The sequence below is a fragment of the Bos indicus x Bos taurus genome, chromosome 13, assembly GCF_003369695.1.
Source record: "Bos indicus x Bos taurus breed Angus x Brahman F1 hybrid chromosome 13, Bos_hybrid_MaternalHap_v2.0, whole genome shotgun sequence".
Lineage (NCBI taxonomy): Eukaryota > Metazoa > Chordata > Mammalia > Artiodactyla > Bovidae > Bos > Bos indicus x Bos taurus.
The window spans coordinates 40,661,999-40,677,661 of NC_040088.1; the positions used below are offsets into that span (position 1 = coordinate 40,661,999).

Genomic DNA, 15,663 nt, shown 5'->3' on the forward strand with positions numbered 1-15,663 from the left:
ACGCTGGTCCCTAAAGACGCCCCCAGCCCCGAGCGACTCAAAAGACAATTATCCTAAAGGAAAGTTATGGTTTTGCTAATCTCAGGAACAGCTTGCGAGGGGGAGATTTGGGTCTTCTTTTAATAATGAAAAGTTAATGCGCAGCCTTTTGTAATTATCTTTATCGGAAGCCCCTCGCTTAATCCTGGGGTTTGCAGAAGACCCACCCGGGGACGCAGAATTTGCCGGGTTCAGCTCCAGCTCGGGATCCTTCCCGGCTCCGGCTCGGCTCGGCTCGAGCTCGGGCTCGGCTCGGGCTACGCTGGGGGGTGCGCGCAGAGACCCACCGGGCGCCCACGCTGCGTTGGGAGAGCTGCCGCACCCGCCGCTCGCCCTCTCAAGGGCTGCACTGAGAGGTTCGGCTTCCCAGATCCCGGGTTTGAGAAGGATGGACTCCGAGCGATTCGGGTTAGGTGGGCTGGGATTTTCCAAGTGGGAACCAGGAGGGGTTTACCCACGTGCTGCGTTTCGAGACAACTTTTACAAATAAGGGCGCTTCACGTGAAAATCAGGCTTTCTTCGAAAAATTATAAAATCTGACAATAATTTGCTAGCTTCTGCGTAGGGTGGGTCCCAGTAGACACGCCCTATTTTCCAACTTACCTTCCCCATTTAGGGCTCGCCAGATAATATACTGGTATATACTTATAATTTAAAAATTCACTGTTCATCTGAAATTTCGATTTCACTGGACCTCCTGTAATGCAATTTGCTAAACGTGGCTTCCTTGCCCTGGGCCGGGCCAGTCCGCTCAGGCCTGTCTCTACTTCTCCAGCTCCCGTGAATTTTGCGACCCCGGATAGTCCGGCCGCTAGACCGCTGGGGTGGGTTTGGCTAGAGGTGGAGTAGGCACGGATTAAATAAATGTTTTCCACTCCTTTCCCCTTGGGGATTTTCAGGGAAGGCCTTGGCTCAGGCGGTGGCTTTGGAGGGCTGGCGGGGTTCATATTGGTGGTAGTGGGGAGAGTGTGGCTGGGAACGGAGTCTTGGTCTTAATGGGCGACTGGATGCGGGGAGGGCGGCTCCGCGCTGGGCCTCCACCGGGGAATCCACCCGGAAGGGGAGACAAGACTCCGAAGGAATCTGGAACTTTCGGCGTTTAGAGGTTTAGGGAGGGGACGACTCCCGCCGAGAACCGGCGTGGGGTTGGTAGCGGGGATGACTGGAGAGGAGAGAGGGTGCTGATGGAGGGGACCGCAGCTGGGAGGGCGGCGACCGAAGGGAGGGGGGCAGGTGGCGTCCCCATGTCGCGGGGTCCCGGGCATGACGCGTCCGCGCCGCGCTGATTGGAGCCCTCCGGGCGCCCAATTGTATAAAGCGCTCTCAGAGCTGCGCCCCCTCCGCGAAAGTGACGGACCAGAGGGCCCAGCCTCGCTGCCAGAGAAGCCATGACCGGCAGAGACGCGCTTTCCGACGGGCGTGCCAGAAGCAGGGCGCTGGTGCCCGGAGGCCCGTCCACCGGCTCGCGACCCCGGGGCTTCGCCATCACCGACCTGCTGGGCCTGGAGGCCGAGCTGCCCGCACCTGAGGGCCCCGGGCCGGGATCTGGGTGCGAAGGCCCGGCAGCCGCGCCCCGCGCGGGCCCAGGACTCGGAGGCTCCTGCCCGGCACGCGGAGCCCTTCCGTTGGGCCTCGGCCTCCTCTGCGGTTTCGGCGCGCAGCCCCCTGCGGCTGCCCGGGCACCCTGCCTGCTCCTCGCCGACGTGCCCTTCCTGCCGCCCGAGGGGCCTGAGCCCCTCGCCCCGCGCTTCCCCGGCCGCCCACCGCCCTCGGCCGCCCGCCAGAAACGTAGCGAGAGCGTGTCGACGTCCGGTAAGGAGGCCAGTCCGCGCCCCTACTGTCTCTTCCCTCAGCTCGGGTGGGCAGAGTGACATTCTGGCCGCCCTGTCGGGCCCCACCCCAGTCCCCCAGATCTACAGAAGTGGGGACCCCAGAGCGTAGCCGCGCCGGGAGGCGCATTCTCGCACCCGCACCCTCTGCCACCCCCCCCCTCCCCGCCCCCCGCCCTGGCCTCTCCTCTGGGCTTGGTCGCCGCCACCCCGCGGACACCACCACCCGATCCGGACCCGCCCTGGGGTCTCGGCGACCCAGCCTGCGGGGGACACTTGCCGCCACGCGGGGTTCGGCCTCTGGGTGCCGCAGGGGTCGGGAAACCTGGGTGGGCCTGCCTCGTTCATCAGCGGCACGGAACCCGGTACCCGCCGGCTCCAGGAGGGATTAGACGAATTGATTGACGGATTGACAGGCCCTTTACAAGCGCGGGGCGGAGGCCTGGATCTGTCCTCCTCCGGGTGCTGAAGAGCGAGTTTGGGCACCCCGCTTCTCCCTTACTCCCTGCACGGAAGAAGCGAGCTCGCCCATCTTACAGCAGCTGTGCCCAGATCCTCAGAGAAGTCGGTACGGACTGTGGGGGAAAGTGGGGAGCAGTGGAAATCGACAAAGACAGGACGGAGAAGTCGAGAGGTTTGGGGCATGGGGGAAGAGAACGGAGAATTTCAGCAGAGTTCGAGGTAGAACAGCTATGTGATAGTAAACCGCAGAGCTGAGCATCCAGGAGGCTGAATGCAGAAACTGCGCTGGTCTCCACTGCTGATTCAAGGAAGCAGGCGCGGTCAGCAGACACCCACTCTGAGAGGACTTTATTTCATGAGTGTCTACTAGGTGCCAAGTTGCTTTGGTCCTGTCCGGCTCTTTGAGACCTGATGGATGGTAGCCCGCCAGGCTCCTCTGTCCATGGGATTCTCCAGGCAGGAATACTGGAGTGAGTTGCCATGCCCTCCTCCAGGGGATCTTCCCAACCCAGGGATGGAACCTGCATCTCTTGTGTCTCCAGCATTGGCAGGGGGGTTCATTACCACCAGTATCTAGCAAATAACCGCCCCCTCTATTAGTTGTCTCACTAAAAATGCAGGCACCGATTTCATACTGTGGATTTTTTTTCCCTGTGAGGACCCATAAAGCTAAGGCAAAATACAACCACATCCTAGCCAATGAGAGTATTTCTCAAGACCAAGACCACTACTGTCTTGAGGAAACGTAATGTGACTGCGAGTGTAATGAAAGTTTCTTAGAGCCACAATAAAAAGGAAAATAAATAGGTGAAACAGATTTAAATACTATGTCTCATTTAATCCAATACCTACAAAATATTGTCATTTTATGTGTTACCGATATAAGAGTTATTAATATTTTACTCTGGGGGGGGGTCTATTGTCTTCAGTCCATTGGATATTTCACGCTCACAGCTGGTCTCAATTTAGACTGGCTCCATAACCTTATGTATTTAATTATATCAGATTGGAGCACACAGATAGTATAATATCATAATCCAATTTTCTGGTGAACTCATTGATGTAGGAGTAAAACTGATATTATTTACTACTTTTGCTTTTATTAATTTACATTTAGTATTTTGAAACATATATGCTTTTTAACAACAAACCTGACCGTAGTTTGGTCTTCTAAACTTTCTTTCAGCCTAAATCTTTTGATATAATGGATTTCAAAAGATAAAGCATAGTGGAGTGGGTTCTTAACATTTTTGATGCGCATCTGTGAATCATCTGGGCACCCTTGCCAAGAATGAGTTTCCCAGGTCCCACTTTCAGAGATTTGAAATTGGTACAGCAGGGCAGGGGGCCAGCTCTGAGGAGGGTTTTGATGTCACAAACCTCAGTCTTCCCCTTGAGAAGTGTTGGCGTAATGGCTAAGATGAGGAATGTGAGATGGAAGCAGAAGGAAGGGTATGAATTTGGAAGCTGAAAGGAACAGGAAATGCAATTAGTGTTCAAGTAGCTTAAGCTTCACACACATCTGGGGTTTGAATCCCAACTTCACTGTTGACAACCTTTGTGATCTTGGACAAGTTAATCTCTCTGTACCTTGGTTTCCTCCTCTGTAAAAAGAGGATAATAATAGCAGCTGTCATGGAGTTTTTTTAATTTATGAAGAATAATGTTGATATGCATGGGCAGTCGGCTAAGTGCAGCACTTGGAATACATCACCAGATGTGAAAACTATGATCTTGTCTTGTTAAATATTCACATCCCTGACAAGTTCATAGCTTCAATCCTCAAATTAAAATCCAGAGGGCAAAATGAAAAATGTGCTCACCTCTAAAGTCCTCTTCCTCTCCCTGTGCTAACAGATGAAGACAGCCCTTCTGAAGACAGGAGTGACCGGAAGGCGTCCCCAGCCCCCAGCAAAAGGAAAAAGAGGAGGCACAGGTACTAAGATCCCACATGGCATTCCCTACCCCACCTTCCTTGAGACCCTGTGCCTGAGAAGGTCTGGTCCTGCCTTGGGATGGCATGGGAAAGGACACAGTAGCCATCTGGGAATGTAATTCTGCCATTCCTGGGGGCTGCAGGTCAGTCTTTGTAGCATTTTACTAATGATGATGATTATTTTAAAAAGTTTTTTGCCACACCGTGTGGGATCTTGGTTCCTCAACCAGGAATGGAACCCCCTGCATTGGAAGCAGAGTCTTAACCACAAGACTGCCCGAGCACTTTGAGCACAGCACTATTAGACCCTGGAGCATTTTGAAGACACAATTTTGTGGGCCCTTAAAATAGGTCTTCTTAAAATGAGTTGCTAGAATTTATTGAGGAGAGAAAAAAGGTCCTAAAGAGCTCTGTTTTGCTTGAACCAAACTATGAACTTCCCAGAGGCTACTCATTTGGAGACGGGGCGCCCAGCTCTCATGAGGTGGGCAGAGGTGGGGAGCAGGCACGGGGTCCTCTGAGGCTGGGAAGCCTGGCTGCCTCCTGTGGTCATGTGCCCATGTGCCTCCCTGCAGGACCGTTTTCACTGCCCACCAACTGGAAGAGCTGGAGAAGGCCTTCAGTGAGGCCCACTACCCTGATGTGTATGCCCGGGAAATGCTGGCCGTGAAGACTGAACTCCCCGAAGACCGAATACAGGTGCAGGGGCCCCCTCTCCTCCCAAAGACACCCAGAGACCACGCTGTTCTCACACGCAGCGAGTCAGCCCACAGCCACCTCTAAACAGCTCCCCCATCCACAAACTGAGGGTCACTTAGATGCCAGAGTCTTCCTTTGTGTTCATTTAGAGAGGATGACCCCTGTAGCTGCCCAGCCTTTTTACCTTTTATTAAATCATTCTTAAAAATTATACAATTTGTGCCACATGTAGAAATTATGTAAAGATATCAATGAAAAAAATGACTATCCATCCACGGCAAGCCTCAAAGAAACCAGTGTAAGTAGCTGATGAGGACTTTCTGCACACCAGCCCCATGCCATATACACACTTGGCCCTGAAATACACACTCACATGCACACAGAAGACTGGTCTTTGTCTTCACGTTAAGCCATCCTATGTCTGACAGCACATCCTCTCCAAGTCAGAAGACATGCCACTCACTCAAGTTTTATTTTAATTAAAAAATATATTTATTTATTTTAATTGGTGGGTAATTACTTTATAATACTGTGGTGATTTTTGCTATACATCGACATGAGTCAGCCATGGGTGTACATGTGTTCCCCATTCTGAAGCCCCCTCCCCCTCCCTCCCCACCCCATCCCTCTGGGTTGTCCCAGAGCACTGGCTTTGGATGCCCTGCTTCATGCATCAAACTTACATTGGTCATTTATTTTACATATGATAATGTACATGTTTCAGTGTTATTCTCTCATATCATCCCACCCTTGCCTTCTCCCTATAGTCCAGTAGTCTGTTCTTTACAGCTATGTCTCTTTTGCTGCCTTGCATATAGGATTGTCATTACCATCTTTCTAAATTCCATATATACATGTTAATATACTGTATTGGTGTTTTTTTTTCCCCCTATTTTCTTTTATTTATTTATTTTTTACTTTACAATATTGTATTGGTTTTGCCATACATCAACATGCATCCGCCACGGGTGTACATGTGTTCCCTATCCTGCACCCCCCTCCCACCTCTCTCCCCATACCATCCCTCTGGGTCATCCTAGTGCACCATCCCCAAGTTTCCTGTATCCTGCATCGAACCTGGACTGGCGATTCATTTCTTATATGATATTATACATGTTTCAATGCCATTGTCCCAAATCATCCCCCCTCCCTCTCCCAGAGTCCAAAAGACTGTTCTATACATCTGTGTCTCTTTTGCTGTCTCACATACAGGGTTGTCATTACCATCTTTCTAAATTCCATATATATGTGTTAGTATACTGTATTGGTGTTTTTCTTTCTGGCTTACTTCACTGTGTATAATAGGCTCCAGTTTCATCCACCTCATTAGAACTGATTCAAATGTATTCTTTTTAATGGCTGAGTAATACTCCATTGTGTATATGTACCACAGCTTTCTTATCCATTCATCTGCTGATGGACATCTAGGTTGCTTCCATGTCCTGGTTATTATAAACAGTGCTGCGATGAACATTGGGTACATGTGTCTCTTTCAATTCTGGATTCCTCAGTGTGTATGCCCAGCAGTGGGATTTCTGGGTCATATGGCAGTTCTATTTCCAGTTTTTTAAGGAATCCCCACACTGTTCTCCATAGTGGCTGTACTAGTTTGCATTCCCACCAACAGTGTAAGAGGCTTCCCTTTTCTCCACACCCTCTCCAGCATTTATTGCTTGTAGATTTTTGGACTGCAGCCATTCTGACTGGTGTGAAATGGTATCTCATTGTGGTTTTGATTTGCATTTCTCTGATAATGAGTGATGTTGTTTTCCTGTGTCTATTAGCCCCCTGTATGTCTTCTTTGGAGAAATGTCTATTTAGTTCTTTGGCCCACTTTTTGATTGGGTTGTTTGTTTTTCTAGTTTTGAGCTGCATGAGCTGCTTGTATATTTTGGAGATTAGTTTTTTGTCAGTTGTTTCATTTGCTATTATCTTCTCCCATTCTGAAGGCTGCCTTTTTACCTTGCTTATAGTATCCTTCATTGTGCAAAATCTTTTACATTTAATTAGGTCCCTATTGTTTATTTTTGTTTTTATTTCCATTACTCTGGGAGGTGGGTCATAGAAGATCTTGCTGTGATTTATGTCAGAGTTACTCACTCTTTTTAAACAATATTTGACACTAATCTTTTGTTAAGATAAAACAGTCCAACAACTGAGGTTAGAAGGGACCATTGCTTGGTGAACATTCCCATCAGAGTAAAAACTGGCTTCTTTGCACAGTGTGGGATACTCTGATTTTGTCTTGTCATCCTTCACTCCATGGAAACTTTGGTAGAAATTGATCCGGATCACCTAGTACTACCAGTCCTGTGAGCTGTGAGACAGGCCAGGTGCTCCCAGAGAGGGTAGCTGGCCCTTGCACCCCTCTGTGCTGGGGAGGGGGTCTCCTCCTATAAGCCTCTCTGCTTCCCCTCCCACCTCAATCTAGGTCTGGTTTCAAAACCGGCGGGCCAAGTGGCGGAAGCGAGAGAAGCGCTGGGGCGGCAGCAGCGTGATGGCCGAATATGGGCTCTACGGGGCGATGGTGCGCCACTGCATCCCGCTGCCTGACTCCGTCCTGGGCTCTGGGGAGGGCGGCCTGCTGGGCTCCTGCGCACCCTGGCTCCTGGGTAAGGAAGAGGGCCTTGTGGCCGTGCCGCACAGGCAATGTCCGGGGTCCCTATGATTGGAGGGCCACTGCCAAGCCAAGCAGTGTAAATTTACTCCGATTTTTAAATAATTACAAGGCTTGGACTCTAATTGGTTGCCTTTTCATTGGAACTGTGTAGGCAGTGTGTGGAGGTCCAGTCAGGCCCTGGTTCTCTGAGTGGAATGATACACATTCATTACGTGAAATATGTATTTCCAGTGTTGAGTACTGTCAACCACACAGTTCAGAGCTCATGGCAACAGGAAGCAAGATGGTGCAGGCAGTGAACCTACAGGCCGTTAACCACACGCACCCTGGACTCCAGAGGTCTGGTTCTCTGTCCCGGTTCAGCTGATAACAACCTGCGATGTAGCTGTTCTGTCCCCTAGTTTTGTGCTAGAACTGTCTGCTCTGTTGGAGTTCAAGCTTTGAGGCTGGAAGTTCTGAGAAGCTGGCATCCTTACTGGTCTGTTGGCTATTACCGGAGAACCATGGGCTTGGAGAAATGAGTTATAGACAGCATCCAGGCAAATTAGGTGGAGGAAAACACAAGGCAGAAAGTTAGGATTAGGGGGATGCTCGCAGGGGGCCAATTTTAGGCTGGGGAGGAGGAGGGTTTTTGTTCAGCGAAACTTTTTTGAACTCCTACCCACCTGAAACTATGCTGGGACTGAAGATATCAAGTTATCTTTGCCCTCAAGGACTGGAGAGCCTGAGAGGGAGCGCTGGGCAGGTCACCCGACCCACCCCTCCTAGCTTACATGGGCAGGTGGGGTGAGCTTACTGAGTCTGCAGGTCTGCGGCCTTACAGGAAAGTGGGCCTCGGGCTGCCAGACACCTGACTTTTTGAGAGAAGCTGGACATCTGGCTTTTGATGTAAATCTTTTGATTTTAAAATCTTGCCAACAAACTTTAAAATAAAAATTTAAAAACCACCACGTCATCCAAATAAGGCATTTGCCCTGGCTGTGCCCAGTGTACAAACCCTAATGTTGAGAGTTACCTACAAGACTCTCTGGTAGGCCCCAGACAGGCACCAGCAATGGAAATTCTAATGGGATTCAGAGAGCAATGACAAGGAAGAAATTTTACTTAATTGCTATATTTAAAGATTGGAGAAGGAAATGGCAACCCACTCCAGTATTCTTGCCTGGAGAACCCCATAGACAGAGGAGCCTGGTAGGCTACAGTCTATGGGGTCACGAAGAGTCGGACATGACTGAGTGACTAAGCACATATTTAAAGATATCTGTTTTTATTTATTTTCTTCTTTTTTTTTTTTTTGCCAGGGATGCATAAAAAATCTGCAGGGACAATAAGGAAAACAGAAAGTGAAGAAAAGCTGGCAGGACTCTGGGGCTCTGACCACCTCAAGGAAGGTTCTAGCCCCCATCAGGCGGGACCCCAGAGGGGCTTGGAGGAAGGCAGTCCTGTGAGCGGTGTGGAAGACGTGGTCATTGATCTCTCCAGCTCCACACGCCAGGAGACTGATAGAGCACAGCAGGGGGTCGGGGCCCAAGGACGTCCAGACTCTGAGGGGCTAGAGGGGCTCCAACCTGGGAAGGAGGGGGCCTTATGAGACCCTAGGCCTCTACCTGCAACACACAAAGGCTGGAAATGTGCACATTCCTCACCAGCATTTTTCAGAAGACAAACGTTGTCCAAGACAAATGCTCTCAGCTGGATTTTCTTCTTCCTGTGTCAGGATAAAATGCAATGTCACTTGCTTTAAGAAGACAAATGGTGACTCTTGGAACATTCCACTGCATTCTAGAATGGAAATCATTCCTTGAAGGCACGTGAATCAATTAATTAGATCTAATACTTGCATTCTCTTCTGTAGGTAGAACTTGAGGAGGGAGGATTTCAAGCCCCAAACGCATTCTCACTGCCAGACATTCTGAAGTTTGGTTTAGTAGACTGTGTGGATTCATAGGCTAAGTATGCTGTCCTTACACTGAATCAAAAAATACAGAAGTATTTAATCTACAGAGAATCATATATCTTCATAAACAGTGAAGACCTTGTGCAGCCCCCATATGATTGAAATATGATATTCTTACCTTGAACTTGGCTTTAGACATTTCCATTTTCTTGTTAGACAATGCTTCTGTGTCCCTCTGAGTGTCATTTGATTGGGTCTGTGCATCTTGGAACAGTTCCTCCAAGGAAGCTCTCTCTCCCTTCCCTTCTGATACAGCAGGGAACCATTTCTGAACAGCTGTTGAATATCTATAAACAGTGTTTTAAGGTCAGATCAGGCTTCTCGGTTTTTTAAAATTTATGTTTGAGAGCACTTTAGAGACTTGATTTCGTGAATGTTTCCTTGCCTCTATTTCCTTCCTTTATTTATTATTTAAAAATAAATGTTTTATGGTTTGCTCGGTTCTCATGCACCCACTCTGTCCACATGTTCATCTACTGCCACCCTGACCAAGGGCATCCCCATTTCCTGCCCCAAACTTTATGCCTGAAGCCTTCATGCTTGGCTGCAGCTCTTACCCAGTGTTGCTCTGTAAACTCCTATAAGGCAGTGGCTGTATCTAACTCCTTTTTAAAAAAAAAAAAATGTTGTAATAGTTCCAGGTACACAGCAGAGCAACTCAACCATATATTATACATGTATCCATTCTCCCCCAAAGTCCCCTCCCATCCAGGCTGCCATGTAACATTGAGCAGAGTTTCCTGTGCCATAGAGTAGGACCTTGTTGGTTATCCATTTTTAAATATAGCAGTGTGTACATGTTGATCTCAATCCACCCGCAATGCAGGAGACCACCTGCAATGCAGAGACACAGGTTTGATCCCTGGGTGGGGAAGATCCCTTGGAGAAGGAACTGGCACCCCACTCCAGTATTCTTGCCTGGGAAATCCGGTGGAGAGAGGGGGTCGCAAGAGTTGGACACAACTTAATGACTAAACTACCTTCACCACATGTCAATCTCAAATTCCTTAACTATCCCCTTCCCTCCAGTCCTTTCTGAGTTCAGAGTCCAGAGAGAGCTTGCAGCTCACTGATGGGGAAGCTGAAGGGGAAAACGTGCCCCCCAGCCCCCCGAAGAGGCAGAGAGGAAGGAGGGTGGGGACCTTCTACAGATGACTTCCCCCCAGGAATGGGTGCAGCACCCCTCAGGCTGGACATGGCTCTTTAGTCTCTGCAGATGAGAAAACAGAGCCTCTTCCCTGTGGCCTCTTTTCTCATGCTGAGCTTCTCCCAGACTACTGTGGAAATTAAATGTCACCTATCCTTATGGTCGCAGCAGCAAACCACAAGCACCACTTTCTCTCATTCATTCTGGCACCTGGAGATCTCGCTCGAAGCCTGGGCCTGATGGTGGGAGGGCTGATGTGAGGAGAATCTGGAAGTTGATTTCTCTGCCTCCCACTGGACTCACAGAGCAGGCCCCAAGTGACACGGCCACACTTAATCCATTCCGTCTCCTGCCTCCAGCCAGCTCTCGGATTCTTGCCTCCATCTCCTCCTAGTTATCCAGAATTGAGTTTGAGGGAGAGAGCTAGTAACCTGTGCAATTTATATATATCCCACTCATAAAATATTATGCAGCCACTAAAAATAATAACAAGGCATATTTCTGTGGAAACATGTTCATGAAATGTTACTGAGTGGAAAAACTCCTAAATGAATCCCCCAAAGGATACAAGTAGAAAAAAATAGGTAAAGCAGAATAAAAATGCAATAAAGAAACTTAACTGGCATAAAAACGATACAGATAGTAGACAAATTTCTAGGCAAAATTACCTAAAGGAGGAGAAGGCAGGTAGAAGCAAAAGAGAAAGGTCCTAGAGACAGTAATAGAGGCCATTTAAAAAGTATATAAGAACACCGGTGTCGCAGTTTTTTTCAGTCATGGAATGGGAATCATAATAGAACACCCTCGTTCCCGAAGAGAACGGAAAGATGTGAATAAAGTGCGTACCTCCATTTCCAGCATGGCAGAGAAAGAGAAAAATAAATATTGACTATTGTTGCCACTGTTACTGGCACTCCTCTTAGTCTTCAAGGCTCAAGGAAAATACTTGTCATCATCATTAGGTAACAACATGGGACCCAATAAATAAATAATTGGGATACAGGTCAGAGCACCGTGCAAACAGCTGTTTAAGAGCCCCAGGGGCAACGGCTTAACTCCACTCAGTGTCTGCGGGCGCAGGAGAGGGACGTGCCCAACACGGAGAAACGTGCCTTGCCTGGTGAACTTGAACCTGGGCTGGGCCTCCCAGCAGCTGGAGGACGCAGGCACGGTCTGTCCTGACTCCTTCGCCTTTCCTCCTGGCTTGCCCCCCTCCAGAAAGCCACCGGGCACTCCGCAGGCCTCCTCACTTCCCATTGGTCAGAATTACTGTCACTCTTAGGTCTAAACCAATCGTGAGTCAAAGGGACAGAATTCCTTCTTTGGCTTAGGCCAGAAATTCACTGCTGGAGAAGGACATGGCAACTCACTCTAGTACTCTTGCCTGGAAAATCCCATGGACGGAGGGGCCTGGTAGGCTGCAGTCCATGGGGTCGCGAAGAGCCGGACACGACTGAGCGACTTCACTTCATTTTTCACTTTCACTTTTCACTTTCATGCATTGGAGCAGGAAATGGCAACCTACTCCAGTATTCTTGCCTGGAGAATCCCAGGGACAGAGGAGCCTGGTGGCTGCTGTCTATGGGGTCGAACAGAGTCGGACACGACTGCAGTGATTTAGCAGCAGCAGCAGAAATTCACTGCAAGGAGATCCAACCAGTCCATCCTAAAGGAAATCAGTCCTGAATATTCACTGGAAGGACTGATGCTGAAGCTGAAGCTCCAATGCTTTGGCCACCTGATGTGAAGAACTGCCTCACTGGAAAAGACCCTGATGCGGGGAATTATTGAAGGTGGGGGAAGAAGGGGACAGAGGATGAGATGGTTGGATGGCATCACTGACTCAATGGACATGAGTTTGAGTAAACTCTGGGAGTTGGTGATAGACAGGGAGGCCTGGTGTGCTGTAGTCCATGGGGTTGCAGAGTCAGACATGACTGAGCAACTGAACTGAACTGAACTGAAAAATTCATCTGTGGTCCCCAGGCTCCTCTTGCCCTGAAACTAAGTATCCTAGGCTTCTCCCAGCAAAGAAGAAAAAGGAGTGGCCACTGACCAGCCAAGGGTCAGGCTGGCCACAGGCAGGATGTGAAATAATGTAAGTGACACTTAAAAAAGAAAGCAGATGAAAATCCTTTGAAATGTTCAGAGCGTTTATCTTTGGATCGTGCGTTAATGGATACTTCTTCTTTTCATATTTTCTATGTTTTGTAAACTTATGTAAAAATAAAACAGTTAAGATGAATAATATTAAAATGCTAATTCCTCTTTCTTGATTTAGGGCTAAGTATACACAGGACAAGAATCTCATTTAAAAAAACAGCGAAAACATTTTATGATACAGAGTCCATATTTTGCCTGCATCTCTTGTTGGGTCGATACAAGTGCCAAGTTAATAGGAAACACATGGTCCCTTTAAACCCTCATTCAAATCATGCAGCCAATGGGAATCTGACCACTGACAGTAGGAAGGAATTGTTCCCAGCTTTCAAAATTGCTTGCCAGCTGAAATTTTGGCTGTAAAAGCCTAAAAAGGAGATTTTAAAAAATTATAATTTTAGCAAGGTCAATTTGGACGGATTCCTACTATGAACCGGTGTCACCCTGGCTGCCTTTTGGTGACAGGAGCAGTCCATCAGTGCATAAGAAATATGTATGACCCCAGGAGATATTTTCAGAAATGACGGAAGAACAAGATATGGCAATCAGCGTTATTTCTGTGGGTTCACCAGTATAAATACAATAAACTATTGTTCTCGGTGGTCTACAAATCATGTCCGTATTGTCTTTTTTGATTCCCACAACAGGTGAGAAACTGAGCTGCAGAAAAATTAAGTGAACTTGCTAAGCTGATTCTCAATTTCTAGGGCTCAGGGACAGAAGAGCTAAGTCACCCTTAAAGCAGACGGAGGTGGTGATTTGCTTAGCCACACATGAGCCCTGCCTGAGGCTGTTTGCTCAAGCCGGAGAGCAGACAGACTGAAGAGCAGGGAGAACAAACGTGTGCAGATACAGAGGTGGCAAGGAAAGCAGTCACTTTATGTTTTAAAATAGTTATTTGGCTACACCAGGTCTCAGTTGTGGCATGTGGGGTCTAGTTCCTTGACCAAGGATTGAAGTTCAGAGTCTTAGCCACTGAACCACCAGGAAAGCCCTGAAAGCGTTTACTTTTTGATACATTATTGGGACAATTGTTTATCTAAACGGGGGAAAAATGAAATGGACCTAAGTTTCATGCCTTATAGGAAAATATGTCCAGATGAATCAGACAAACATGAAAGGCAGAACTATGGAGCTTTTAGAGGTCTGGGTGTAGAAGATGCTTCAGTTGCCCCAAAGCGGTGGTTGAAAACAACAACTTTATTTTGCTCACAGTTTCATGGGTCTTTTTACAGCATGAGGCTTACCAAGCCTCAGCTTCTCTTTCCATCCATCTATCATTTCATCTCTCTGTCCACACATTAGATACATTTTTCTGAACCATTTGAGAGGAAGCTGTTATCTCTGTTTTTCCAGCATTTATTGAGATATAATTGACATATACCATTGTGTAAGTTTGAGGTATACAATATGATGATTTGATACACATGTAACTTGTGAAATGTATTAGTTAAACCATCCACGTGGTTACTATTTTGTTGTTGTTATGAACATTAAACCTCTAGTCTCATAGCATCTTTGAGATATACAACACAACACTGTTACCTATAGTCACTGTGCTATAGTCATTAGAGCCCCAGAATATATTGATCTTGGAACTAAAAGTCTGTAAGCTTTGACTAACATCTTCCTATTTGCCCCATTTCTCTGCCACCTGTCCACTACCATCCTACTCTCCATTTCTGTAAGTTTGATATTTTTAGATTCTGCACAAGCCAAATCATACCTTGTCCCACCTTCTCTGTCTGACTTGTTTCACTTAGCAAAATTCCTTCAAGGTCCATCCATGTTGTTGCAGATAGTAAGATTTCTTTTCTTTCTTTCTTTGGGCTGCAACGAGTGGCACGTGGGATCTTACTTAGTTCCCTGACCAGGGATTGAACCAGAACTCTCTGCAATGGAAGTGTGGAGTGTTAACCACTGGAGGACTGCCAGGGAAGTTCCTGGATTTTCTTACTTTTTAATAGTGACTAGCATTCCACTGCACACACACACACACTACACACACTACATCTTTACCCATTCACCTGCCAGTGGACACTTACATTGTTTTCATACCTTGACTCTTGCGGATGAGGCTGCAGTGAACATGGGAGGTGTGGATAACTTTTCCAGACAGTGAGTTTTATCTCCTTTGGATAAATATCCAGAATTGGAATTGCCTGATCATATGGTAGTTCCATTTTTAATTTTTTTGAAGACCTCCCCATGTTGTTTTCCATAGTGGCTATTCAGTTCAGTTCAGTTCAGTTCAGTTCAATCACTCAGTCATGTCCTAATCTTTTTGACCCCATGGACTGCAGCATGCCAGGCTTCTCTGTCCATTGCCAATTCCTGGAGTTTACTCAAACTCATGTCCATGGAGTTGGTGATGCCTTCCAACCATCTCATCCTCTGTTATCCCCTTTTATTCCTGCCTTCAATCATTCCCAGAATCAGGGTCTTTTCAAATGAGTCAGTTCTTCGCATCAGGTGACCAAAGTATTGGAGTTTCAGCTTTAGCATCAGTCCTTCCAATAAATATTCAGGACTGATCTCCTTTAGGATGGACTGGCTGGATATCCTTGCAGTCCAAGGGACTCTCAAGAGTCTTCTTCAATACCACAGTTCAAAAGCATCAATTCTTCGGAGCTCCGCTTTCTTTGTACCTACCCCTTTATCTCTTGATACTGTGTGTATTTTTTAAGAATAAGGACATTCTCTTACATAACCTGAGCAGTTATCAACTTCAGAAAACTTGAGTACAATACTTGAAATCTCAATACAAAATTCTAAACCTGAGTAGAATACAGTATTCTGAATACAACACTTTTA

The 15,663-nt window shown here is 47.4% G+C and overlaps 1 protein-coding gene across 1 annotated transcript; it reads left to right on the plus strand.

Annotated features, from left to right (window-relative positions):
- Window positions 1–1,394: 1,394 nt before the first annotated feature.
- On the plus strand, window positions 1,395–9,978 carry VSX1 (visual system homeobox 1). Its single transcript, XM_027558186.1, has 5 exons — window positions 1,395–1,851; window positions 4,188–4,266; window positions 4,842–4,965; window positions 7,397–7,577; window positions 8,887–9,978. Exons 1-5 carry the CDS (start codon window positions 1,428–1,430, stop codon window positions 9,174–9,176), a joined length of 1,098 nt encoding a protein of 365 aa, XP_027413987.1. The 5' UTR covers window positions 1,395–1,427; the 3' UTR covers window positions 9,177–9,978.
- Window positions 9,979–15,663: the final 5,685 nt, after the last annotated feature.

Coding starts and splice junctions, on each gene's coding strand:
- VSX1 (XM_027558186.1), top strand. CDS start 1,428: ATGACCGGCAGAGACGCGCTTTCCGACGGGCGTGCCAGAAGCAGGGCG. Junction 4,267..4,841: donor AGGAAAAAGAGGAGGCACAG/GTACTAAGATCC, acceptor GCCTCCCTGCAG/GACCGTTTTCACTGCCCACC. Junction 4,966..7,396: donor TCCCCGAAGACCGAATACAG/GTGCAGGGGCCC, acceptor ACCTCAATCTAG/GTCTGGTTTCAAAACCGGCG.